At 55.9% G+C, this 27,893-nt stretch overlaps 1 protein-coding gene across 1 annotated transcript in view; it reads left to right on the top strand.

The window, feature by feature from the left end:
- Positions 1-1,422: 1,422 nt before the first annotated feature.
- Positions 1,423-27,893, top strand: part of NHSL2 (NHS like 2) — a 122,499-nt gene continuing 96,028 nt past the window's right edge. The window contains exon 1 of the mRNA XM_067548507.1: positions 1,423-2,016. Coding sequence (XP_067404608.1) covers positions 1,506-2,016 — 511 coding nt within the window. The 5' untranslated portion in view covers positions 1,423-1,505. The remainder of the gene's footprint in view (positions 2,017-27,893) is intronic.

The following is a 27,893-nucleotide window of genomic DNA, read 5'->3' as shown; positions in this document are numbered from 1 at the left end:
ACCTCGGAGAGACTCTGATCCCGGCTCAGTCCCTCAAAAGCAGAAAGCAGGAGCACCCCTTGCTGCCCCCGGGCCTGGGCACGGAAAGGCATGCCCAGGAGAACCACAGAGCGAACTGCGTGCCTCTCTCTCACGTCTGCCAGTCGCCACAGCCCCAACCACTTCCACACCTAGAGAAGAGCCTTCCCTGGGGGCTGGAACCACCCAAGCCAGTGCAGGAGAAAAGGTGCCAAACATCCACATCTTCAGCATAGTCCCTTCCTCAGAGCATGCAAGGCCCCTGACTTCTCCCTGCAGGACTGGTGGGGCCTGGGTTCTCTGCCTGCCTTTCCCCTTCCCCTTTGCAGCCCCAAGGAGGTGCATCTGCTGGTGCTGGAGGCCAGCTGCACTGCAGGGAGCAAGGTGAGCCCTACAGAAAGTGAGAACAGTGCCAGGGAACTTGAAGGGAAAGGAGCCATCCTGCAATGGGAGCGAGGGGGGTCAGCTTAGCACTGACTTACCCAAGCAGGGACACAGAAATACGCTTCGCCCCCCACCTCCCTGAGCAGAGGAAGGGCAGAGAATCTCAGCCCTAGGCAGGAGGGGGGCTAAAGGCAGGATCAGGCTGTGCACTGAGGAGTCAGGGAGGACTGTGGGATCCAGAGGGGTGAGCAATGGGGCTGTTGCTGGGGTTTTTTAATGTTATTTGTATTGGTTCAGCTTCCTTGGTATCATCACAGAACACAGCGGTGCTGGGAGAGGAAACCGCCCTAGGGAGGCAGAACTCACCCACCACCTGGATGTGGTGACGTGACAGGAGTGCTCTGATTCTGCCCCACACTGGGCCTAGCCCTGCACCCCTGGAGCCCAGCTCCCCGGGGTCTGTTCCCAGGGTGAGCTCAGTATGAGGAAGGGTGGAAGCAGTTGGCCCTGTAGACAGAGCTCCTAGATAGTCAGGGCTACAGAAATCTGACTTCCCCCGCCTCCGGCACCTTGTGTCCAGTTACAGGCTGCTGCTCTCCCTTTCGACCTTGGAGGCAAGAACAGTGCCATCTTCTGCTGTGTTCTTCTAGCAGGACCCGATCCTGCAGCCACTCCCAGGCCAAGTCAATGGGATTCCTCACAACAATAAGCACTGGCCAGTGGTATCGCAGGATCGGGCCCCTGTAATATCGTTGCGGGGCTGGCTGCCTTTAGTGTCTGGTACAGCACCAAAGCAAGGGGAGCCCAGAGCACGGGGCAGGGGGCTCTGGAGAGAGAACAGGGCGGAGAAGGGGAAAGCCTCCCCGCGCCCAAACCGCACCTGCAAGCGGGGTGTCTGCTGTCCTGGGGCGGGAGAGTTGACTGTTGCGGGCCTGATCCTGGAAGCACTTGCCCGGGCGGGGAACCTCGCTGGCTGGAGCTCAATGGCAGCGCTGCTGCGGGCAGGTGCTTGCAGGATCGGGCCCGGGGGTGTAAGCGCTGCGCTTGTCCCAGGCCGGGAAGCGCCTGCACCCGGGCCCGGATCCCCCCGGGGCGCATGACGGATGTCCCCGCGGATCTCAAAGCGCGACACAAACACCCGCCCCCGCCCGGCCAGCGGGGCTCCCGGGCGCAGCGCCTCCAAGTGCCCCGGCCCGGTGCTGCCGCCCCTCCCTCGCCGCGGGGTTGGCTCGGGGAAGCCCCGCCGGCTGGACGCCGGAGCTGCGCTCACAGGCAGGGCGCTGCGCGCAGGGGCCAGGCGCTGCTCTGCGCTGCGCTGCGCTGCGCGCCGGGGGCAGCGCGCCCTGGCCATGCCGTTCTACCGACGCACGGTGCTGCCCAGCCGCCTCTGCCCCAGCCGCGCCGCGCTGCCGCTGGCCGAGCTGCGGGACGTCTGCAGCCTGGCCTCGCTCACCCTGCTCCGCCAGCTCGCCGACCTGTGCGGCCACTCGCTGGCGCTGCTCGGCGAGATCGAGGGGCACCTGCTGGCCCTGGGGCGCCGGGCTGGCCGGCTGCGCCACCGCATGAGCCGCCTGCAGGGGCTGCTGCAGGGGCGCCCCCACCCCCGAGCGCCAGGTAAGAGTAAGAGACGCCCGGGGCCCCTCCCCAGCCACTGCGCCCTTGGGGAGCCCCGGGCCGAGCCCCCTCTGCGTTCCTCCGGCGCGGTTTGCTTTCCCAACAGCCCCTCTCCTCTCCTCTCCTCTCCCGGCCCTGCCCCGCCGCCTCCCGGCTCTCCTTCGGCCGGGGAGGGAGGGAGCGAGCGAGCGAGCGAGCGTCTTTTCGAGCTCTGTCAGCTCGTGTCCCAGCGCCTCCCTCTGCCCCTTGGAGTGTGGGGCCCTGCCGGGTCCGCACCCCCTGCTAAGGAGCCAGCCCCGAAGGTACCCCGCCTCCCCCCCGACGAGCGGCTCGTCCTTAATGCAGGATTGGGGGCACCGGGGCAGGCGCTGCAGGGCTGTGAGCAGCTGCAGAGGGACAAGGCTGCATGCAGAAGTGCCCCCGGGAGCGGCTGGTTCTAGTCTCGTTTCTACCCTAGACCTCGCACCCAGCGCCTTGGTACCTAGCCACTTTGTGAGGCTGCCTGGGCTGTTGCTGGAAAGTGCTGGATCTAACTTTGCCCATAGTCTCTGCTGGGTCTAAGCTGCCACCTTCAGGATTTTTTAACCTGCTTTAATTTGTAAAAGGATTAATCTAAAAGCTGGGACTATCTCTGGTGTGGCTGCTCCAGATGCCACCCACCTGGGGCTGGCTTTCTGATTATTTCTGTATTGTAGCCGGATCCAGGCTGAGCTGACAAGGGCAGCTGCCCTGAGGGTCCTGGGCTCCCTGCAGCCTGTCTGTCTGTCTGTCTCTAGTGGGCTTCCTTGTGTCGGTGACCCTTCCCCTTTTCATAGTGAAAGCTCTGCTGGAGTCGGGATGCGGGGCTGGTTTTGTTTGCACAGGGGTGTTGATTGGTGGGTTTGGGGCAGGGGATAGCAGCGCTGGGGCCATGGCAAAATCTGAGTACAGGGCATTGGCCCAGGCAGTTGTGGGGAATCCTGGCCTGTGCAATCAGACAAAGCTGTTGGGGTGGGAGCAGGGTGAGCCGTGGATACGGACCAGCATTTCTGTTAGTGGCCACGTGGTCCACTGCGTGCTCTGTCACGCTGGCACACCCCCAAAACACCCCTGCATCCCACTTCTGGGAGACTGGCAGGACATCTGCTGCTCATCTCCAAGAGGGGCAGGGCTTGCAAAACCTCATCTGTTCTTTCCCCACTGGCAGGGGTATCCCCGCTCCTGAGCTGCATTGGGTCTTTACGTTAAGCACAGGCTTTGCGCTGGCCTCTTACGCTAGCACCTGGCCATCGCCATCCAGGCCCTGGGCTGCCATCCCATCTCAGCGGGGGGCTGATACCCGTACGCTGAAAACAATTCTGATTTGCAGCTTGGCCTATGCCAGCCAAATTCCAGTCCTCAAACCTGCCTTTACATAACAAAAAGTGTCTCATGCCATGGAGGAAGGAGACGCGCAGGCCGGAGCCCGTCCTGTCCTGGTAACGTACCAGGCTCTCGCCCATGGCAGTAGCCAGGTCTAGTGGGGTGGGCTGAGGACAGAGCAGCAGCAGCAGCCTGAATCCTGCCCTTCATTGACACATGTCAGAACACTGGGGATTTTCCAGGCTGCTGGCCATGTAAAGGCTTCACACTGCATTGCAGATTATGGGGAGCCCTTCAGATCCAAGCACTGTGAGGGTCTCCCCCGCAAGGTGTGTCCTGAACCTGGGAGCTTTAATGCTCTGTCTGCACTGTGTGGGCATCCATGCAGCTCCGATTAAATTCCCAAAAGCCCTGTCCTGCCGTGCACTAGGCTCAGCGTAAAGCCTGGGGTGGATTTGTGAGGCGGGTCACTTTTCTGGTTGTCTCATAGCTCTGGTGTGGGACATAGAGGTAAACTTCTCCCATAGGCAAAGCGCGACCTAAGTCACTCTCTGTAAAGACTCCCTAAGATGTGTCCATCAACCTCTAGCTAATGATTCTCTTCTACTAAGGATGGATTTTTGCTGGAGTCTTGTGCTGCTGTGTAAAATGACAAGTTGTACCTATTTGTCCTTTCTGCCCCATCTGATCTCCTCTCCTCTCCCAGTGTGAGGAGGGAGCAGCGTTTGTTTTTGTAGGGTTTTTATTTCCAATGCCAAATGTTAAGTTTTGACACAGATGTCTGAGCTGGGGCAGAAATGGGCAGTGTGGTTTGGAGGCATTTAAAGACGCTCATTTCAAGATTTGCTTGTAATGGTTTATTGAAAAATACTTCTTAAAATTGTGTCAAGCCGTCCTCTGCAGACTCTGCACTTTTGTCAGGCCCTTTGGCAACGTTGGTGTGTCTTGTGTTTTCCGCATTCCCGTGCGTGTGTTGTTTGTTGCTTGGTTGGAGTGCTCTGCATGGAGTCGGGAAGGAGCCACCAGGATCCTGCAGCTTGTTTCCTGTATGTAGAGAGCAAACCAAAGTTTTCAGAGTTGGCCTCGGAGATGTGATTGTGTTGCAGATACTGGTGCAATAATTAAAAAAGCTAACAGGGCAAGCAGAGACAAAGGACAAAGATCCTGCATCTCTGGTACATAGTCTGAGGCAAAGGATTAATAGATTAAGAGATTTTAAGGCCAGAAAGGACCATTTTGATAATCTAGTCTGACCTCCTGTATAACACAAGTCAGAGAATTTCACTGAGTATTTCTTGCATCAAAACTGTAATACATTGCATTTAATTTCAGCCAACCAAATGAGATTGACCGCAGCTGGGGAGGGTGAGGGACGGATGCCCTGTAGGTTTTACAGACTAACCCAGTTTGGGCCACAGGAGAGTCAGACTGTGATGGTGAAGCCTCTCAGCATCTTGAGAGGGACACGTGCAGCCCAAAAGGTTCTTTTTCAAATTTCTTCACGTAAAGGGAAAAAAAGGAAGGGCGCAGCCCGGAAAGGACTTCCAGTCTCTGCCCTCAGCATCTGACCCCTCAAAGCCAGTCATTTTCCTGTATGAAGAGGAGCCTGTGAGCGCAGCACTGGGAAGCAGGACAGCTCTGGAGGGTGAAGCTGGGTCAAGGGTTTGGGGCAGCACTGACCCTCCCTGGCCCACCTGTGAGCAGTCCATCTCCCACCCTCCTGCTGCTACCTGCTGCCTCTGCTGGGTAGCTGGCTTGGAGCAGCCTCCATGGCTGGGGGCAGGGATGCTGGGTATGGGGAGTGCCAGCACCGTGCTGGAGAGCTGCCTGGTGAGCGAGGGAAGGCAGCTGGGGAGCTGTTGCTGTGTCTTCGCCTGCAGCAGGACCCGGGAGGGCCAGGCTTTCATTCACTGGGGCAAGGAGCAGGGAAGCAGGAAGGGCTGTGGGAAACTGGAGAGAGGAGGAGAGATGTGTGTAGCTCTGTCCCTCATTAATTGAGGGGTGAATGTTCTCCTACTGCCAGGGCGGACAGTGATGGTGTCATGTCCAGGCTGCCTCTGGATTGGCTCCGATCACCTGACTTGTCTTGACAGTAAGCGTCAAGTCAGCGCCGCTCCACGTCAGCACTGCACAGAGCGTCAGTCATGAGACCAGGCCACTTGCAAGCACAGGAGCGAGGTCACTTTCTGCAGGCGGGTGGGTGTGGTGTTGGATCCTTGCGTTGTAGCCATGACCAGCTTGGCTTACACCACCTGTGTCCAGCCAGGAGGTTACAACCAGTTCTCATGGATGTGGCTCGCTCCCAGGACCCAGGCCTTTGTCACCATGAGACTGAATTAGTGCAAGCTTCGGGATGGAGATTGAGTGGCTGGTTTTCATCCCTAAAGCCCAAGGTGGCCTGGGACCTACCTAGTTGAGCTGCCTCCCTGCCCGAGCTGTGCTGTCAGCCGCAGAGGCCCTTGAACTCGATCTGCTTGTTACCGCAGGCAGGGTCTGCAGGCAGAGGAGAGTTCTCTGGCTCCCAGGGTCTGAAATAGCCTCAGTCTGTAGGTCTGTTGGGGTCAGTGCCAAGCCCATCTGTTTGAGCAGGCGTTGGCGGGGGAGGAAGGCAGTGACAGTGGGTTTGGGGGAAGGTAAAGTGTGGGGATTGTTGCATTGTATGGGTCACCTAGCTGGGGAGGAGCGGCAGGGAGGAGAGCTGTGCTGCTTTGGAGGGTTTGTGCTCTAACTCCTGCCTCGTTGTGGATTTAGATGTGGTTGGGGGAGCCCAGAGCATCAGACGGGGTCCTTGGGGTGAGTTTCGTTTTCAAAGCCCTGTGTGCATAGCGTGTGTGATGTAATCAGCAGGGCCCCTGCAGCTGCTGTTCTTTAGGGTGGGGTTAATATCGGGTGTCTGCAGATGTGCACTGATTGCTTTTGAGCCCGACATTTGAGATAAAGATTGTAGATTTAAACTAATCAAATCTCCTTGCCTTTGTTACTAATAATAACTCAAACTCTTCAAACTGAAGGGAGCCGAGTGGCCGTGCACATTCCCTGATCTCCATTAGCAATTTCCAGATCCACCGGCACTTTCACCTTTCAGGCTGTTTACTTGGTTTTCCTACTTCACCGGGCCCAGGGAGCGAGACCTGACTGGTCGGTTTCTCTGTCTATTCCTAGTCAGTCTGGCATAATTCATTCTGAAGGGAACCTCATAATCCCAGCCACCCTCCCTTTTGTAAAAACCCTAAATCGTGAGAACATTTCTATTGTTGTTGGGTTGGGCGATTTTGTGTTTCTAAAGCCCCAGCGTTGGTATCCATCTGCTGAATGCTTTCTACAGAGCGGAAAGGCGAGTTCCAGCGTGCACAGAAAAGCTGTGCACAAAACGGTACAGTTTTGTCTGCGAGTTGCCTGAATTAGTAACGAGCCCATGGGCCAAGGGGTTTGGTTGCAATGCAGAACCTTCCGTTTTTAAAACATGCCTCTTGCTTTTATACCCCAGAGCCCCATCTTAAGGAGGAAGCGTTGGGAAGTGACAGGTTCTCTTTCCAAAGCAGAGTAGAAAGAAAACGTGTTGCCTCCAAGAAACACAGGAAACAACTCCCTAGGTCACGTTCTGCTACACTTGGGTAGCACCAGGGATTGCAATAGGACAACGCCAAGGCGTGTAGCATGGACACCTAATCTACTTGATAAGTCATTTTCCTGGAACTCTCTTAGGAAGCAGGGGCCTTGCAGCTAAACAAAATGCCCTTTGGCTTTTGCAGTTAATACCGGAACGTCAGTTAGGGCTCCACTGTGCTCAAGAGTAGATTCTGCGGCCCGGTGCAACATCAGTGTCTTGGCCCTACACCCTCAGCATACCTTTGCATATGGTGCACCGTGTGCAGTGCTGCCCTGCCTGTGCTCTGTTCCCAAAAGGGGGAAGTGGGGAACATTTGGGAACTGAGCTGAGAAGCTTGTTGGATGTGCCCTGTCCTGCATGTACCGCAGGGAGGGGCAATGGGGGGGCTAGTGTGAGCTGCTGATTGACAGCTGTGGTGAATGTAGTCCTTTATGCACAGTGTAGGTGCAGTAAGGCAGGCAGCCCACTAAGCTTCCAGGCCACATTCCCACCATGTGCACACTCCCACTCACTTGCTTCTGGAAGGAACCACCTTCCTAGGTGAGACAGGGGAGTTCATACAGCTTTCCCTGCATACACTCAGCTGCAGGCTCAGCCATGCATTTCCTCCACAACTTGTTTCTGAGGAATCTTCAGAGATCTCTATTGTTCAGTTTTAGTCACATCCTCTGGCTCTTAGCTGATCCCTCTGGTGCTAGATATTTAGGTTATGTTTTTGCAGTGGATGTTTCTATCTAGATGCTGCAGAACTCTGTAAAATAAGTCACCGTATTTGTGACAAAGCAGGATGGTTATCAGCCAGGCATGAATTTAACAATGGGGCTCCCTCTTTTTTCCACTTGATCAGTTTCATACTGAACTTTATCTTGTTCACTTTTGCTAAAAATACTTTCCTGTATGTCAGCTTGGCCTCTGGGCTTTTGCCTCCTGAATTCTCTCAGGATCCTTCTCAGAATTCTGATTCCCCCTTAGCAGATCTGTGACAGCATTTCCAGAAATCTGGGCAATTTCAAATTCTTAGCCATGGGATCCAGTCATCTGGCTACCCTGGCCCAGAGCTGAAATGCATGTGTGTGTTTCTGAATGTGCACTTAGGATTTCATTTGTGTGCCTCAATTGTCACTTCATCTGTTCCAGGCCGGTAGGGAGAGCAGGATATTGGAGCAGAGATCTGCAACCCACAAGAGACAGCAATGACAGAATAAATATATTGGTGCAGGATGAAAGAATTGTGCTGCTGAAGGCCACGTATTTAATCAGAACCAGAGAATCAGAAGAGGCAGGTGTCTGTTTCCACTGCAGAGTTGAGGATGCTGTTCGTTTGATTCCACTGCCTTTGGTTTTACTGTAACTGTTGATTAGTAATGAGACTTCGCACTACTTATCCAATGATCTCAAAGCACTTTACCGGCATTTGTTATCTTAGCAGCCCTGTCAGTCTACCCACTTTGCAAGCGGGGAAGCTAAGGCCCAGATAATCTAACAGGCTTGCCCAGGGTCATGCTAGTTGGCGGCAGAGCTGTGAAGAGAACCTAGGAGTCCTGACTCCTGGTGCTGTTCTCTTGAGCACTAGACAGTCACTGCTAGAAGTGGGCCTGGAATTCAGGACTCCTGACTCCACCTCCCAGCTCCAAGCAGCAGTCTCCAAAGCAGTATTCAGAGCCCTAGTTTGTCTGATGGAGGATGTTGTAACATAAGGATTGCTGCGCATTGCTACAGGCTGCGGACTGACTGGCTAGGCAGCAGTTCTGCAGAAAAGGACCTGGGGGTTACAGTGGACAAGAAGCTGGATATGAGTCAGCAGTGTGCCCTGGTTGCCAGGAAGGCTAACGGCATATTGGGCTGCATTAATAGGAGCATTGCCAGCAGATCGAGGGAAGTGATCATTCCCCTCTATTCGGCATTGGTGAGGCCACATTTGGAGTATTGTGTCCAGTTTTGGGCTTCACACTACAGGAAGGATGTGGACAAATTGGAGAGTCCAGTGGAGAGCAACAAAAATGATTGGGAGGCTGGAGCAGAGGATTTATGAGGAGAGGCTGAGGGAACAAGGCTTGTTTAGTCTGCAGAAGAGAAGAGTGAGGAGGGATTTGATAGCAGCCTTCAACTACCTGAAGGGGGCTCCAGGGAGAATGAAGCTAGGCTGTTCTCAGAGGTGGCAGATGACAGAACAAGGAGCAATGGTCTCAAATTGCAGTGGGGGTTGGTAGTGAGGTCTAGGTTGGATATTAGGGAAAACCTTTGCACTAGGAGGCCAGTGAAGCACTGGAATGGGTTACCTAGGGAAGTGGAGGAATCTCCATCCCGAGAGGTTTTTGAGGCCTGGCTTGACAAAGCCCTGGCTGGGATGATTTAGCTGGGGTTGGCCCTGCTTTGAACAGGGGGTGGGACTAGATGACCTCCTGAGTTTCTTTCCAGCTCTCATCTGCTATGATTCTATAAAAGCTGCATTCTGATTGGCTGTAAGAATGCCCGTGCAGCCAGAACTTGGCCCTTGCAGAAAAGCCTGGGGTCTTTAAGCCCTTGTGTTTTACTGCGGGTTCTTGCTTGGCTGAGGGTCTGTTCTGCAGGCCGAAACACGGGGCCCTTGGCATCGGGTGCATAACATGAGTCCCATCAGCAAAGCAAGGCACCCACTTTGGCCCTCTGCTCCCAGTGCCCAGACACACCACTGGAGTGACTGGGGACCCCGACTGTCACAGACAATAGCTTTAAACCCAAAGGCCCCCAGGAGCCGGGGGGGAGGGTCGGATCCCAGTCTGTGCTGGCAGGCGTTAGCTGTTTACCATTTTTGCAGAAAATATGTGATGTTGGCTGCCCTCTGACCTCCGAGCCCGGGACTCCAAGCAGCATTTAAACAAGCAGAGCAAGAATGAGGGGTCAGCTCCAATGCCCAAAAATGGCTGGAATATCCTCCAGCAGCCATGCAAGACAGCTTCCCCTGCCCTGAGGGTGTGCGTCCCGAGGCCAGGGAGAGTCGGATGGGTACCATTAGCACCCTGGCTGGAACCCACGTGGCTCGTAAATGGACTGCCATGGACATTCTTCCCCCAAAATGCGGTCACTAGTTTTTCTTTAAAAAAAGAAGGGGTCAATTTAATGACTGAATTACACGGAATCTCTAACAACCGAGCCAAAGATACCACAGGCACACACTGCGCACACGTTCACACACACAATCATCCCACCAGCACAGCTCCCCAATTGCTCTTGTCCTGCCCTAGTCACCCTCCCCAGCTCTGCCAATGTCCCTCAGTCCCGACCCAAAGCGGCCCTGCTATTCCAGTCCTGCCCCTCACCCCCCCCCCCCCCCCCCGGCTCTGCCTGTGCTCCTCAGTTCCCCTGGCTATTTCAGATCTCAGCTCTCCTCCCCACAGCTGCCCTCTATTCCAACCCAGCTGTTCCAGTCTTTGCAGCCCATGGCCCGAGGTCCTGACCTGGAGCTTGGCTGGGGGTAGCTGAGAGCGCCGTCTGGCAGGCCATGCAGGGTGCAGTGCTGATTGAATCCATTTGCGGTTTCTCCATGTAAATGCTCATTTCCTGGTCGTTAGTAGCCAAGAGGGACGTACAACGTATTTAGTGAATGTTCCAGGCACCAGGATTTTGGCACTTGGGAGCGTCTGTGAGATCCCTGCCAAAGGGCCATCATGGCAGGGGCTGAAGCAGAGAGCTGTGATTGGACAAGGCAGTAAACTCCTGCTCTGTGCACAGCAGCTAGCGGTGATCATAAACCAGCAGGTGGCTGAATTAGAGCAGTGCTAAATAGCGGGGTGTGATTGAGGCGCGCTGGCTCCAGGTCACCCCCCTGAGCAGCTGGCAGGGGAAACCTGAGCAAAGGAGACAGCAATGGAAATGGTCGCAAGACAGAGAGGAACCAAGTTCCCCAGGGCTAGGTTAGTGCAGTGCAAGCAAAGCAGACAGCGAGGGGTGTCTGTGTTAGCATGGAACCCCCCATTGCCCCTTCAGGGGCAGGTGTCCTTGAGGATCTGGGGGTGGTGGGCAGATCTCTCCCTGGGAAGCAGTAATGGGGCTGTCAGTAATTGAAATGAATATCGTCACATGAGGGGTCCGAAGGAATGAGGCTAGACAGTGTCTAAAGTGAGAGGAAGGATGATATAAGGGTTAAGGCACTGGGTTGTGATTCAGGAGATTTGGGTTCAAGTGGAGGGGGGAAGGTCTCAGACCCAGGTTGCAGCCTGAGTGGGAATGTCTACTCTGCTATTTTAGTCCTACAGCCCGAGCCCTGCAAGCCCCAGTCAGTTGACCAGGGCTTTGAGATTCGCTGCTGCAGGGGGGTTGTTGCTTTTTTGCAGTGTAGACATACTCAGTCTTTCGTGATCCTTCCTTTGGCCCTCCCTTTGTCTATTCAGACTGGAAGCACTTTGGGGCAGGGCCTGTCTCCTCCCACTGCCTCCACTCCCTAGCCTATGCAGTACCCAGCACAGCAGGGCCCTGTTCTCCCCTGGGGGTTGGGGGTATTACCGCAATACACATGGGGGACAAAGGGCTGTGTTAGAGTGTTTAGTACCAATTAACAAAAATTGCTTAAAATGTATAGTCTAGAGCAACAAGTTGAGGTTAGTCCTGCTTTGAGCAGGAGATTGGACTAGATGACCTCCTGAGGTCCCTTCCAACTCTAATTGTCTATGATTCTATGATTCTTCTATGATTCTAAGAAATAGCTGGAGCTAAATCTGAATAACGGTGTCTGTTAGTGGCAATGCAGAGTCATGTGTCTGTGTCTGAGAGCTTTCAGCAGAAATTCAGCCTGGGAGAGTGGATCTGCTCTGATGTGAGTGCCTTCTCTATGCTCTTTACTCCTTCACATAACAGAAGAACTAGGGGTCACTCAATTAAATTAATAGGTAGCAGGTTTAAAACAAACAAAAGGAAGTATTTCTTCACACCACAGACAACTTGTGGAACTCCTTGCTAGGGGATGTTGTGAAGGCCAAAACTATAACAGGGTTCAAAAAAGAACTAGCTAAGCTTCTGGAGGATAGGTCCCTCAATGGCTGTTAGCCAGGATGGGCAGAGATGCAACCTCATGCTCTGAGTGTCCCTAGCCTCTGTTTGCCAGAAGCTGGGAATGGGTGACGGGATGGAGCACTTGATGATGGCCTGTTCTGTTCATTCCCTCTGAAGCACCTGGCATTCGCCACTGTCAGGAGACAAGACACTGAGCTAGATGGACCATTGGTCTCACCCAGTGTGGCCGTTCTTATGTTCTAAGTTAAGACCAAAGTACATTATTCCCCAGATCAGGAGTGTCATAGATCACTAAAACAGTGTATTGATGGGCAAAGGAATTTCATTTAAGGGCCTGTGAGCCTGGTTTGGTGTATCATAGGTAATGTAAACAGTTCATAGATGGGCAGAGGTAAATTATCTTAATGAAGTACTTTGATACCAAAGACAGTATTTAATTAAAAGAAGCCATTCAAGGAGTGGTTGAGAGCTGGGCAAATCAATGAATATCAAGAATCTTACATTCAAATGAATTTCCCTTATTTTTCTGTGTTCATCAAGGTTAGCTAATGTCTCCTCTCCAGTAGAACAGGAGAAGCTGTTAGTACCTTCGGTTACAATAGCATTTCAATATCCATGGGCTCAGTGAAGATGGATGGCACACCCCTTTCAGGGCCTTGTCTAGGGTCAGATATCAGCTGCTGTCACCTTTCATCGGCTCATCACCTTCACAAGATGGGGCAGGGGTTTTGGTGAGATCTCCATGAACGTGAGTCCACTAACGCATATGCAGCAGGGCTGTAGTTCTTCTCCAACTTTATGGCTCCTGTTTTTGTCTGTGACAAATAATTCTCAAAGCATCTTTAAAGATGGAGTTTTAACTTCTTTATTCTGCTCATTTTCTGAGCTCCCCCTTCACATCCACCAGGGTTTAATTGGAGTGGAAATCTGTTTCAAATGAGTCCAGACATTCCTGTTAACTATATAAAGGTCTTTCAGCTTTTCAACTGGGTCCAGGCAGCACCAAGCATAGATAGGGCCCTTATCTTTTTTTAGACTTAAATTATTCTTAAAGATTGAAACTTAAATGGTCCTCAAAGAAGGTATTGCAAATTCTTCTTAGCTATCTTTGGAGAGGTGGTTCTTGCCTTTCTGAGTCTGGTAAGGAGTTGATAATACTCCAACGGCTTCTTCCATTAGTAACCATATAGCACCAGATGACCTTACTATATCTGTGCATAGGACATCTTACTACTCACGTGCCAAGGGTATCAGGCAGTTGTTATATGAAGACTTGCATTTAGATACAAAATATTTGCAAATATACATCTCCGAAGATGCTTTTATCACCTTATGCCTTTGAGGGATGACAAGGAGCTTTCGCCTTAAGTGAAGCTGTGAGTTAGAAATAGCCAACATCTTCCGTGAAGCATTTCCCAGTCGTAAACGTTCTGCCTAACATTTCATGAATGCACGTACCCGCACGCGCACACATGTGCACACACATACATATACACAGTCCCCCTATTTGTGACCCCAGTAGCATTGCAACAAATCTTAGAAGTCAGGGATGGGAGATGCTCACTGCATCCTGCCTGGGCTCCCTCCCTGCAGTACAAGCTGCTAGCTGGGTCACAAAAAGTGCTGTAGTCTACAGATGGAAGGTAACTGCAGTGGCAGAGATCCCCGCTGGGCTGGCTTTCTAACCCCTGCTGCTCTCCAGCCCTGCCCCCCCCCCCCCACACTGCTCTCTGTCCCCACTCCCACAACTGTTCTGTAACCCTGACCCAGGGGCTGTGGGGTGAGGAGGGTCAGGTTGGGTCGGGGGGGGCATGCTGTGCAGGGCATGGGTTGAGGGTTGGGGCGAGGGGGAGGGTGCTCAGGTGTGGGGCGTGTCTCAGTATCAGAATGGTGTTCTGGTTCCACTACCCCACAGAAAACTCAGTGTAAATGGGGCACACTGGGCATGGGAGAGATGTAAATAATTGGTTTTGGTAAAAATGGCAGGAGAAGCTCAGCAAAAACCAAAGCCTTTTGGAAGCAGTCGCCAGTTTTACGTGAAGCCAGTTGTTTTTGACGAAAAGCCAGTTCCTTGATGGAAAGTGTTTCCCGCCCCTCTGTGGGAGGAATGTTCCCTGAACCCTCACGGCGTTAATTTTCCCTGCCTCTCCAGTAAGGGAAAGCCAAAGCCCTCCCTTGGTGCTGGAAGGGAGAGGCCAGTGGGTGGGGGCCAGCCCTGAAACCAGCTGTCCAGCCCAGTCCCATGTGCAGATGAGTCAGTCAGTGCGCTGCGAGTTCAGAGCAAAGGAACTCCAGCTGCTTTGCTGGGCCGGCCCCAACCACATCTGCCCAGCCGCTGCTAGCACTGATAGTCCCTGGGCCAGGACCGGGCCTGTTTGAGGATGCCCCTCCCTTCCTGTCCTCGCTGGGGAAGTGAAGGACCGTCTCTCGGGCCCTTCTGCACACGAGTTCAAAGACACATTCTGCTTAAGCCGGAGCCAATTCCCAGTGCATGGTGTTGAGTAATACAGCATCTCTCTTGGTGCCGTTAGCTCAGCCTTGTCCAGCCCGCACGCTGGACATCCCCCTAGCCCTTCCACCTATAGCACGGCAAAGTGCATCACAGACTGTATCCCTGCAGCTGCTGTCGCGTGTAGCACCACCAGGCAGCAGGCCGGCAAGGGGTTGGTGGGGGAGGTGTCTAATGTCTGTGCAGAACAGGCAGCTCCTCAGTCAAGTGGCACACGCATGGTGACTACCTAGAGCACAGCGTGACCTGCTGCAGGAGGATGAGGTCTGAGTTGACTCTGCTGGGATGTCTAGGGTGGCATGACAGTCCCAGCTGGTGCTCAGGTCACTAACCCAGCCTTGGGGTCATGTCCCATTGGAGGCCTTGCTAACGATTCCTCTGTGTCACTAACCCTGGGACTGCCAGGACTCTGTGGGTAGCAATGGCAAAGCCGCTGATTTCAGCACCTTGGCAATGGGGCGAGGGGACCGATTCGCCAGGTTCCAGGAGTGACTGGCCCAGGGAGGTGCCTTTACCAGAGGGCCAGGAGAGCACAGAGTTCCCGGCTGCCTTGAGTCTGCCCTGCACTCTGTCAGGGGAGCAGCCAGGGGCCGCTATAATATCCTTTCTCTTTCCCAGGCCTGGCCAGCGCCACCCATCTCAGTGCAGCCTGCCGCAGTCCAGGGATTGACCCGGGCGCTGCAGTGGGCAGGGCTTGGCTTCAAATCTTTTCAAATAAAAATAAGACAAAGGGGGAAAGAAGCTTATTTTTCCTTCTCCGAATCAAGCCAACAAGGGACTGTTATTTCAAGCCCTTCAGCCTTTCTCGAGCACATGTGCCATATGGTTTACTGTGTTGGGAGGGCCACTTCAGACGAGAACTTACCCTGGGGTCCTTCCTGCTCTCTGGGGGCATGAAAATCTCCTGGAAACTTTTAATAAGAATAGGGATTTACTCTGAGCCAAAACGTCTCCCTCCCCTCTCCGCTGCCAGGCATTGTACTGTGTGGCAGCCTCTTGGTGATGAGCTGTGAAGTGCTTTGGGATCCTTTATGATGACAGGCCCACCTGTTATTGGTTACTTGTATTGCAGCAGTGCCTAGAAGCACCAATCAGGTACCAGACCCCCATTGTGTCAGGCGCTGTGTGAAAGGAATTAATACATGGCTTCAATTTACAAACACTGAAGATAATTTTGGATAGAAACCTACTCTAAGGGCTTGTCTACACAGGGAAACTTAATCTGAATTAACAAAAAGTATGAATTTGAAGTGGAGTAGTTAAATTAAAGTGGTCTTAATTCGGTGAAGTGATTAGACTAAACCAAATTAAAGCTTCTAAATGAGAGTGTCCACATGAGGGTTAATGCAGTTTAATTGATCTACTTTTAGTTCACGTCTTTAGTTAATTCAGATTAATTTTCCTGCGTGGCCCTATGTAGCCAAGCACTGAGTGGAGGAGACAGATTGCGATAGGCAGGACATATGTGGAAGCATAAGATAATCATGTCACTCTTACAGTATATCTACACCGCAGCTGCGAGTGTGCTTCCCAGAATGGGTCGGCAGACGTGTGCTCACTCTTCTAAAATCAGCAGTACAGCCGGGCAGGTTTGTACTCGGGCGACCAGCCTGAACTGCTGCTCCTGGCTACACTGTCCTGTTAGCATGTTTGCTGGATCAGAACGAGCATGTGTCTGGCTTCCCACGCTGAAAGCGCCCTCCCAGCTGCAGTGTAGACACAACCTTAGGGGCTCACAGTCAGAAATCAGATGATATTATCAAACTAGTTCCTACATATTGTGTTGCAAATAACATCGCCTAGAGAATTATCCCTGACAGGCAGTTAAACAGCTACTCGACTTGTATTTAGCTATATTTACACTGGCTTTTAAATTATTCAAACCTGTAATCCCATCAAGCATACAAATAAGGGAAATTGAGAAAGAGCACTGTGACAGATGTGAGCCCTGGCAAGTGTGAGCTGTTCAAACCACTAGACTGAAATGTGCCGGACAGGCATGAAGTTTGAGGAGGATAAGCGCTGAGTGGGTTTCCCAGGGAATCCCTGGGGAGTGGTTAATGCAAATTACACAACCCCAATTATGCAAAAATCCAGTCTTTTGAAGCTATGCCCTGCCAGGTGATTCCCTACTGCAAGAGACTAGAGATCAAAGGGCCGAGCTGGATAAAGTACAGCTGAATTGTCCAGGTCAGATTGTTCCTTATCTACAAACTGACATGAACTTGTAACCAAGGGGGCAAACCCAGTTGTGGGTTTTGAAAAACAGACACATACCAGAGTCCTATGGTGGAGTTGGGGGTGAAACCTCTGGTAAGCTTTTAGCATGTGGGTAGGTTCTCTTGTTGTTTTTAAATGTTGACTCTATAATGCTTTTGCCCTAAGAATGAATGCAGTTTTCTCTGGGGGGGGGGCTGGTTGGTAGCTGGCGTACACTGTGATAGCCCATGGGCCTGGAGAAAGGGAGCGAGACCTAGGAAGCCTAAAGCAGGTGCCCTCAAGGGAGACCAGGGGGAGGGTATTAAAGGTCCAGTGAACCCTGAAACTGTGACAAGTGCCTCATCACTACAGATCCTAAATCCATTTATTTTATCTGGTGCATTAGTTGGCCCCCATCAACCTCCCACCTTTTCCTGTGTTTGTCCTCACGCACCCTGTGCATCAATGCAGGGCTGTTATGGGGACAGGGAAACTGAGGCCCAGAGAGATTAAGGCCCAGGTCCCCGAAGGTATTTAGGTACCAATAGAAGTTCAGTGCCCATATACCTTCCAGGATCTGGTCCGTAGAGCCCTGCCCCAGATCACACAGGGGGTCTGTGCCAGAGCCAGGAATTGATACCCACTCCACAAAGGCACCTGTTAGCAGGTGCCCCACTGCTAGCGGCGCAGAGTGGTGTGTGCAGCTCAGGCCTCAAGCGTGTAAAAGGCCAGACATGTGGGGGGTGGAGGGAGGCATTGACCTTTCACTGCTAATGCTGCTTGCTGCCTTTTTGCATTTCAGTGTGAAGGGAGGAAATGGCTCAGTCAGCACACTTGGTGTTCTGGCCAGTTTCGCTTCAGGGAGCCAAGCTCAGCCCTGCAGGGGAAGGTCTGGTTAACAAAAGTTTCCATTGCAATTACACCTTCCCAACCGCATGGAAACCGGTCTGTCCTTAGGGTCTGCAAAAGCTTGTCCTGCCCAACTTTTGAGCCAGCTTTGACTTGAAGTCACCCTTTCACCAGCACTGCCCGCTGGCCCTGATTGACTCCCCCCAGATCACCACATGCAGATGCCCTTTGCTCCACCTCTGGGGCACCGTCCCATCTCTTACCTCTATCTTGGGGTCCCAGGGGTCGAGGAGGGGGGCAGTCAGAGCCAATTCACAGCAGCAAGTGAAGTCATGATTAGTCAGTTCCACTGGATATTGCTGCCCTTCCCTGCAGAGCTGCCCCGGGAGATGGACGCTGCTCCTGATGGTGGTGGGAACTGTGGCAGGGCAGTGCTGGGAAGCTCCCGGTGGGCGTTACATGCATGGCAGGCACAGGAAAGGGTCACGGCACTGGCCCTAACAGCGTCCGTTTCCCAGATAGCTGCTGGGGAGAGCAAGTTCAATGGAGAGGAACCCAATGGCCATGTAGGTCCAGTGTAGGTCCTGTAGGTCCTGACAACGCAGCGCTTCCTCACGTCTGGGGCAGAAGGAGGAGCATGTGGGCTGCTCCTGCAGAGCCAGGGGATGGGGCCCAGCGTGCGGCTGGGAGGGGTGATGCAGAGCCAGAGCCTTTGGAAGGAGAGGGAGGCCTGCACTGAAAGCTGCCTGGCCTCAGGCTGTGCTGGGCATCAGCTAGCGGGGGCTGGAGGACGTGGGTGCTCCAAGCTCCAGAGAGTTGGCTCCAGATTGCAGACTGCTGCTCCAGGGGTCCCGAGCTCCAGGGGTCCTTGTCTTGGGGCAGACCCATGGAGAGCCTAGGCCTGACCCAGCATGTCTCCCACCTCTGGGTAGCGGCTGCATCACTGGACACTACAAACCATGGCCTGGGCATCTTGGTGCTCCTCGAAGTGACTGTTGCGGCAGCAGGGCGGAAAGGCCACAGGTTACTGGCCATGTGCCGGGGGAGGGCTGGAGGCTGGCCTAGCGCCAGCACATCATCTCTGGGACAGTAACTCCAGAGGTCATGGGCTTGCTGGCCCAGCGGCAGCTGCATGCTGGTGAGGGAGGCAGGCTGCTTTACTGGAGACAGCTCTCCAGCCAGGCCATGCTGGGGTGTGTGGGGCGCAGCCTCGGAGAGTGGCCTGGGGCTCACATAGAAAAAGGTGGGGACTCTGCCACAGTGGGGGGTGGGCTGCATGCCCACCTGCTGGCTCAGGCCCCCAGGATTGCTGTTCTCCTCCACAGAGCCTCTGGCTGTTCTCTGGCAGATCACTCGAGGGCGTCAGTGGTCAGACACCGGGACGTGCGCAGCCATAGCCGTTGGGACCAGCCCAACCTCTCTGCTCATTGGGAGAAGCTGATGAGGTTGTGGTGACCACTGTGATTAGATGGACCTTCTGGAAACACGCAGGCATTGGCAGTAATTGCATCTGCCATTGACTAGGCACCCAACTGGTGCTTGAACACATGCCGAGCCTGGTCCTGCTGTGGGACACGGAGACGGGCTGGTCACGCTCCCGGCAAGCCTTTCCTGAACTCCTGCTTTCTGCGCAGCTAGAATCCCAGCTGTTCCAGCAGGCGGGCACGGCACCCCTGGGCACTCTGCGCCCCAACCCAGCTCGCCAGCTTCTGCCACGTAGCCTGCCACTGGCCCCATCTCCTCTCCGGAGGAGGGTGGAAGTGGTGCAAAGTGCAACTCCCAGCAAGCACCCTGGCCACGCGGGGCGAGGCAGACCACTGCATGCTGGGAGGTGTGCTCTCCACAGGCTGTACACTGCTCTGGGTTCAAGATGGGGCTGGTAGCAGGTTCCATGGAGAAGCTGGCGAGCTGGGTTTGGGGCACAGCATGTATGGAGGATGGGGGGGCTGTGCCTCCCTGTAAAGGAGGAGATCTCTCACAGCTGTTCCCACTCCCCAGCTCTTAGCTCCAGTGTTGGGATCAGATCCCAGGCTCGGCTCCCTCCTGCCCTGCTCTAGGGACCAGGACAACAAGTTGGAGCTAGGCATCTGCCAGCTCCTTTGGATGGGAGCTGAGCCAGCCCTGCCCTTCATGACTCGCTCACCTTCTCTGCACTGTGACCCCTGGGCCTGCCCCCAACCTCTCTCATCACACCCCCCTTCTCTGCAGCCTGTCTCGGCCCCACGCGCCGCCACAACAGCATGGACCCGCTGCACTTGGCACTTCACGGATTGTAGGTGTGCAACAGGGAGGCTGCGGCAGGGATCATATTCAGGGACAAGGTAGTAACTGCAGGGCCATGACTGTGATACAGCCACTGCCACCCCGTGAGGCTCTCCAGGGGCTCCGCCAGGCGAGGGTGCCCATGTGGGCAGGGGGCAGAGTTCCAGGCAGTGTCTGCAGCAGACACATCTGGAATGCGAAGAGCTGGGGGCTTATTTTATGAGAAGGGCGTGCTCTGGGCAGAGATGCGCGGTCAGGGCAGTGCCGGGGCCGGCAGGTGGGAAGCTGTGGAAGTGCCTTTAGTAGAGGCTGTTGAGAGGAAGCTGGGCAGCGGCCGTCTGGGATGGTTTAGACACAACAAATCCTGCGTCTTGGCAGGTAGTTCGACTAGACGACCCTGGTGAGCCCTTCTAACCCTGTGCTTCTGTGATTCCATGTATGGTCTGGCAGTGCTGGGCGGATGGGCAGAGACCCGCGGTCTGGGCAGGGCTGGGGGGATGGGCAGGGACCCGCAGTCTGGGCAGTGCCGGGGGTAGGGATGGGCAGGGACATGTTGTCCAGCCAGGGGCAGGCACACGCAGGCTGGGTGGCACCAGGGGCACCGCAGAAGGCATGCATGTCAATGCCATGAAGTAGCAAGAGCAAGGAGCATTTCATCCCTGAGCTGGGTGCTCCCATCACGCCCCATTCCCACTAGCCAGGGCCCCGTGGGCAACTGGGCTGGGTCCCCGGCCCCACATGGGGTGGCAGGGTGTTGCTGAGCAGAGTCCTGCCCCTGCAGGCCCCAGAACTGCCCCCTCCGCTGCCAGGGGCTGGCCGCTCGCAGTTGCTGCCTTGGGGAGAGCTGGCAGCAGGTTGCCATGGAACCCAGCCTGCAGGCCCCACGTGCTGAGGCTGGGCAGGTAAACACAGGGCAGTGGCCAGAAGGGGCTGGGGCTCTGCAGCCCAGCCTCTCGCTGCACCTGTCGCTCACGCCCCCCTTGCCAGTGGGTGGGGTGGGCAGGAGGCAGAGAGTGGCCACCCACAGCAGGTGCTCGCAGGGCGCCTGGTGACAGAGGCTCTGGTGGGATTGACACTGGGCCGGGGGGACATAGCAGCCTGGCACAAGGATGGGGTGGCGAGGTCTGGAGCAGGGGACCCGGGAGGTGTCAACTAGAGCCCAGCAGGCCTAGCAAAGGCTGCCTCCCCCCTCTGGCTCTGCTGGTGCCCCTCCATCCCGACCCGCAGCCCCTTCCACGCTATTCCAGCCCTGCTCCTCTTCAGACTCTCGCTCACATTTGTGCTGAGCCGCATGTTTGTTTTTTGATGCAGGTAAAGGACTGCTGAAAATTACAGCGAGCTCATCATGCTCGTGTCACTGGTGACACCAGCCTCTGGGCCCAGTCCGCAGAGCAGGACTGCTTGTGCCATTTCCCAGCTCACTAGACCCTGCACAGGCAACTGTTTGAGGCCTGGGCCTGGCTCTCCTGAGTCCCTGGCTAACCAGCTCCCTGCCTGATTCCCACCCTGCTGTCCGTGGGGGGCGAGGGTCCCCGGGTCATCCAGTCTCCCTGCAGTGCTGCAGAGTGAGCGCAGATGTCTCTGTGCCTGGGCAGCGTCTTTCTGCACCTGCCGTTGTTTCCCGCTCCTCGTGTGGGCGTCTGCAGCTCCCGCTGTGCAGCGCTGGGGAAGTGCAGCGTGTGTTTGCCAGGGGCTCCAGCAGAAGAGCTGTTTCAGCCGCCCCCCACGCCGCCCCCGGCCCTCCCGTCTCACCACCCCCTCGTCTCCTCTCCACGTGCAGAGCCTGGCTCGCTCGTCTGTGCTGCGAGCAGCAGGTGAATGGAGCTGCAGCAGTGAGCCAAGCTGCTCCTTCCTCTCCTTGCCGATCCCCCGAGCAGCAGCGTGGACCCGGGAACCAAATCCATGCGCCAGATCAAAGGTAACGCCATGGGCACGGGGCTGGCAGCCGGGCTGTGGGGCCATGCTGGGAGGATACATGCCCCAGGGCACGGCTGTCTCTGGCACACCCCACGCTAGCCCCAGGGATTTGGTGGGCACTGGTTTCCTCGGGGCAGCACGGGTATGTTGGCTGGTCCCTTTCCTCCCCAGCAGACTTGTCTCGGGGCTCTCTCTGCTGTGATCTGCAGTTCGCTGGGTGCTGCTCACCTGTTGGGGGCAGACGGGCAGGTGGTGCTGTTAGAACAGACTCCTGGTACGATGCCGGTGGACCCGGGAGCTCTGCGCAGTTCCTGTGTGTGTCAGCGGCACCCAGCGGTGTCATACCCAGACACTCAGTGCCGGGTGTGCTATTGCAGCCCAGCACGGGCCCTGCTCCTCCGTCAGGGCTCTATACAGAGAGACAGGGAGCAGGCCACGACGGAGGTGTGTCTCTGCAGTGGGTATGGGGCGGGAGGAGGTTCTGCTCTCTGAAGCTGGCCCGGGGCTTCACGGTGGCCTGGCTCTCTCTGGGCCGAGCCCGGTGGCTGCTCTCTGCAGCTGGGCCCGGGGCTGAGCTGTCTGACCAGCGGGAGGGCTGGTGTGCTTAGAAGTGGCAGCCGTAAAGTCTTTGCAGGACAGCTACTGGGGATCCCTGACAAGGTCTTTTGACCCCAGTTTAATTTCCTGGATGGTTGCGCCACTCTGACGGGGCATGTGTCTGGGCTTTGCCATTCAGACGCATTACAATCACCGTCCGGACCTTTAGGAAAGACACCATGTAAGTGTAACAAGGAGGCTCTGTCAGGAGCGTTAGAGTCACTCCCGGAGTCCCTGTGCAGAGAGGCAGTGCCTGGATCAGCTTGGTGGCCCTGCTAACGGGTGCTTTGGGCTGGTATGACAAGGCGCTAGCCAGGTCCCTGAGCATGTCCAACACAGCGCGTCAATGTCAGCTTCATCCCGTTAAGAAGGGGAAGATTTGCACTAGCCAGCTGGCAAAGGAGACACTCAGGGGATGGGGCTGAGGGGCCTGGCTCTCCTCTGTCCTGTGGGTGCAATCAGGAGGAGTGATGCTGCCAAGGATAATTGCGCTGGGGAAGGTGAAAGCTGACTCCGCACTGAGGGCATCACTGACAGACAGCAGGGACTGACACACGCCCTCAAATGAGAAGCCAAAGGATTTGCCTGAATCGCAGATGCCAAGGGCAAAATCAAACAAACCCTCTGAGGTTATTTTGCGTTGCAGTATGTCAATTGCATGGGTCTGTTCCCTGGGGCGAAGGGCTCTGGGCGTGGCACCCGTGTGCCAGCATGTGAAAGCCTGCAGCAAACCAGCCTGACAATAAAAATGGAAATGACCACCTGCCTCTCCCCACCCTGCCGGGAAGGGCAGACAGGGAGCAGCTTGATGGGGAAGGGTCCACTTGATCTCGGTCGGCAGGTGATCAGTGACCTGGGAACTAGATGGTCCATGTCGATGATGCAGAGTGGGCCTATGAGGTGTGAGGGCTGCTCTCTCCCTGAGTCTTTTTAACAAGGTGTCTAGCCATCTGGGACTCAGGCTGGAGCCAAGCTGGTCTCTGCTGTGGCCCTTTGTATTAATAATGGATGGTGCAAGTGTCTGGACCGGGGCCTGAACCCTCCAGGACCCTCCTGCCCCTTTGCCATGGGTGCTTGGGTGCTCCCACCTGCCATAAGCCCTGCCCTAGGAGTTGCTGGCTCCCCCAGCACCAGGGTTGGGCCAGAGCAGGAGGAGGCTTTGCCAGGACGTGCTGGAGCTCTGTGATCAGGCAGCAGCACCTCACCATTTGAAGCACATTGCCTCCCCTCTCAAGTCCCATGCTGGGCTTGGCATTGGCACAGCCACAAAGCAGGGGCTGGTCTCTGCTCTGGGGGTGAATTCCCGAGGGGCAGGCACCTGGCAGCTCGGGCATTAGCCCCTGGCGCTTGCAAAAACCGAGCTCGTTCTCCTGGAGACATTTCTCTCCCGTTCATCCTTCGGTCAGGAGATGCGCCGCTCCTGTGCCATGCACAGGTCTCTGGCATCACACCCAAGTGTGTGTTTGTGTGCATGCTGGCATCACCCCAGGTGTGTGCATGCGCTCGCGCTCCCTGTGCACACACCCTGCTGTGCCTGTAAGAGACCATGCCAAAGCTGCAATGCTTTGTCTAGAAGGAGCAAGTGCCTGAAGGCCCTGGTGGGAGATGGCTCCGAGTAGCATCCCGGCAGCGATCCCAGCACCAAAGCAGTGCCAAGGGCTGTGGGGGCAGCGCAACAGAGGGCACGTGGACAGGGACAGGGCAATGGCTCTGCAGGGCACACAAGGCCATGGCGGGAGAAGTGGGGTGTCCAGCGGTATGGGCCGCTCGGTGCGGAAGGCTGGTGTTGCCAAGGTCTGGCTGGGGCAGGCCCACAAGGGCAGGGCAAGCAGATTGTAATTGGTGTGGCCAAAGGGGAGCAAAGGAGGGACGCGCTAGGGCCAGTGTGGCAGCCAGCAGGGTGGATTCTGCAGCAGTGGATCCTCCCCTCCCTAGCCTGGCGTTGGCAATGCCACCTCAGCAAAGATGGTGTGAGATGCTGCCAAGCCAGCGCCCTCAACCCCCACCACAGGAGTGTCTCTCGCCTGCTCTGCACAGGCGTGAATGGCGACACAGGGTGTCCGGCAGGGGAGGATTGATCCCCTCAATGCCCCTTCGTGCCCCCCCTGGTCCTCCTGCAGCTAATAAATAATGTAGCAATAACAACCTCCTTCCTTCCGCCAGCCCCACCAGGTCTGCACAGAGCCCTGGGGGTGGCAGGACGACCATGAAGGCGAAAGCTCTTGCGTGAGCTGAATTCTACTACAGTTCCCAGCACGCCCCAGGGCCCTGTCTGAATGTTGGCCGGGAGGCCCCCATCCTGTGGGGTGCAGGCTGAGCTCCCAGCAGTGGGATCTCAGCGGGGAGCTGTGGGCATCTCGCTGGAGGCACTGGGATCCCTGGGAATTCAGCAGTGACGGCAGAGGCAGGGGTCAGAGAACCCTGGCTCAGTAAAGGTGTGTTGGTGGGGTTCTGTTTCCCAGACCCCCAGGATGACCTCCGATGTGGGGCGCAGTTGCATAGAGCAGCGTGGTACGTCTGCATGTGGAAAATCAAGGATTTCGAGTGGCCAAGCTCACAGTTAATGTTTGTAACTACAGCCAAGAAGGGAGACCTTGCGCTCTGTACAGATGTTTGCATTGGGACTGATTGGCGCCTCCTTTCTCTGCACCCTGAGCCCAGTGCAGGCAGAGCCAGCCTGGGGGCGCTGTCCATAGGGAGCTCCGGCAGCCTCTCCCTGGAGGAGCAGGAGCCCAGGAAGCCTCTGCGAGCGGTGTTGGGCAGGGGCTTGTGCATAACCAGAGGGTCGTTCGCCGGCAGGGAAGGAAGGAGTACCCCCCCTCCCAAAACACCAATCACAGGGACCTTCTGGGCAAGTCTTCTGTGCTCGGCCTGGAATCAGTGGTGCGTCTGGTGTGTCACTGAGCCTGGTTTGCTGCAGGCTTTCACATGCTGGCACACGGGTGCCACGCCCAGAGCCCTTCGCCCCAGGGAACAGACCCATGCAATCGACGTACTGCGATGCAAAATAACCCCAGAGGGTTTGTTTGATTTTGCCCTTGGCATTTGCGATTCAGGCAAATCCTTTGGCTTCTCGATTCAGGGCATGTGTCAGTCCCTGCTGTCTGTCTGTGATGCCCTCAGTGCGGAGTCAGCTTTCACCTTCCCCAGCACAATTATCCTTGGCAGCATCACTCCTCCTGATTGCATCCGCAGGACAGAGGAGAGCCAGGCCCCCCATCCCCATCCCCAGAGTGTCTCCTTTGCCAGCTGGCTAGTGCAAATCTTCCCCTTCTCAACGGGATGAAGCTGACATTGACGCACTGCGTTGGACATCCTCAACGGGATGGTAGGCACAGGGTAGGGGGGCCAGCCAGGCTGAGCTCATGCAGGCTGTGGGCAAGGAATGGCTCAACTCACGTGTGCACACGTCAGACAGCTGGCTGCACCTTGCCCACCCTTCCTCTCAGCCCCCTGATGCGAGGACCTTTCCCAGGCCCCTGGGTCAGCGTCACCGGGGGGAGAGCGACGCATCGCTTCTCTCCACTCAGAAGGGAACTCAAGCTAAAGTAGGGTGTGAGTGTAAAGCACTGTAGCTATTCCGTGTATGTAGATGTTCCATACGTGCGCGTGTGTGTGTGTGTAGCTATTCTGTGTGTTTGTGTGTAGCTATTCTGGATGTGGGTGTGTGTGTATGGCTATTCCGTGTGTGTGTAGCTATTCCAGAGGCGGGGATGTATGTGTTTATAGCTATTCCGGATGTGGGACTGTGGGTATAGCTATTCTGTGTGTGTGTGTGTGTATGCGTGTGTGCGCATAGTTATTCCAGATGCAAGTATGTGTGTGTAGCTATTCCGTGTGTTTGTGTGTGTGTAGCTATTCCGTGTGTTTGTGTGTGTGTAGCTATTCTGTCTCTCTCACACACACACACCATGGATCAGGCAGTGCTGGGAGGCAAAGGCCCCTGCCAGAAGCTGCTCACAATCCAGCTGCCTGCCGGAGACAGCTCTGGCTGGGTGGTCTCCCTCCCTCCCTCTTCCCCCCCCCCGGCCTGGCTCCTAGAGCGGAGGGAGACGTGGGGGACTTGCCTGGCTGGATGTCAGGGCTGTGGAGTCTCCGCTGCCAGTGGGGTGCAGACAGGCTTCCCAACGCACCCTGCTGGAGGGGACCTGGGGCTGGCCTGGGGCTAGAAGCTGGAGCTGTGGGGGAGGAGAGGCCTCACCGTCTGGCTGCCCATTGGGAAGGAGATCAGTGGGTCTGCGACGTCCCCTGTTTGTGGTCCATCCCCCCAGAACACCCACTGAGGACACGCTGGGGTGGCAGTGCTTGGCACAGGGGGCCAGGCTCGCCACAGTGCGGAATGGGTGCAACAGGTGACTCCACTCGCCTCCCCAGAGGCAGGCAGGTCACAGGCTGGAAACAAGGCGCCAGCAGTTAACGGGAGGGTAATTAGCAGTGGGACCAGTGTTTGCAGGGGTGGGGGATGCTCCAACACTGACAATGGTTCAGTTCAGCTCGGCTGCTTTTCCACCAGCTCTGCTCTAGAGACTGCGGGAGGCCTGGGCCGTGCGGGGCTCAGACTAGGATCACAGACTAGGGCTCTCCTGGCCTTGGCGTCTCTGAGAGTCAGTCAGTGAGTCAGACGCTCTCCTACCAGGGCCAGTCCAGCCCACCCGGGGGCGCTGCAGCCCGGCCCCACTTTGTGCGGCATCAGGATGCAGCATTCCCAAGCATCTGGGGAAACGCTGTCGGTCCCATCGACTCGCTGGCTGTGACCCACACAGTCCTCTCCACCCCGTGCCCAGCAGACACTTATCTCCTTGACCACGGGAACCCCTGGGACGGGCTCATCTTGCTGTGCTTGTAAAGCATCGTGCACCAGGCCCGGCTCTGAGCACAGCAATGCCAGGGGAAATGCGGAGCAACTCTAGCGAGGCCAGAGGACACTTGACTCAGCCCCTCTGTGGACGAGCTGCAGTCCTACCGGCCTTGAGGCGGCGATCTGTGGTGGGGCAAGGCGCCCCAGCGGAATGCACCAAAGACTTAGGCTTGCTGCAAGAGGAACACTCAGGAGAGACTATTTCCAGGGGTGGAACGGGAGCTTCTCGTGTCAGGACCCTGGCGGGACATGGCAGACTCAATAATGACTCGATTCAACCCTTTGTGACTTTATTTACTTTATTTATTTACCAGCACCCTGAAGCATGGGGCCAAGCACGGTGTGCCCGTTGGCCCTGAGCCAGGCAGCCGGCCCAGCTTGGGCCTCCATACAGAGGGCATTGGCTGGCAGCACAAAGTGGGGATTAAGCAGGAGCTGGCTGGCAGGCTTCTCCAGCAGCGAGGCGCTGAATGAGGGCGAGTATGTGCTCCAGAAGAATTGGCTCTTCTTCTGGCGTGCGCATGTGTGTGTCGGGGTTGGGTCCCCTCCTCCTGCGCGGCGCTCGGGCGACTGAATGAGAGGCTGTCAGATGAAGCAGCCTGGCATTGGGGACCGGGTCAAGCCAAGACACAGCACATGGGGTGATGGAGAGGGCACTGGCCTGCATTGATCTGCAAGGCCGACGGCCCAGCCAGCCGTCGCCAACAGGCTGCTGGGATGCACGTGTCAGGGGAGCAGGCTGGCCA

This window comes from Emydura macquarii, unplaced genomic scaffold, assembly GCF_026122565.2.
Source record: "Emydura macquarii macquarii isolate MOO-44397 ecotype Brisbane River unplaced genomic scaffold, CSIRO-AGI_Emac_v2 contig_1253, whole genome shotgun sequence".
In the NCBI taxonomy this organism is placed as follows: Eukaryota; Metazoa; Chordata; order Testudines; family Chelidae; genus Emydura; species Emydura macquarii.
This window is presented reverse-complemented; position numbering and strand designations above follow the sequence as displayed.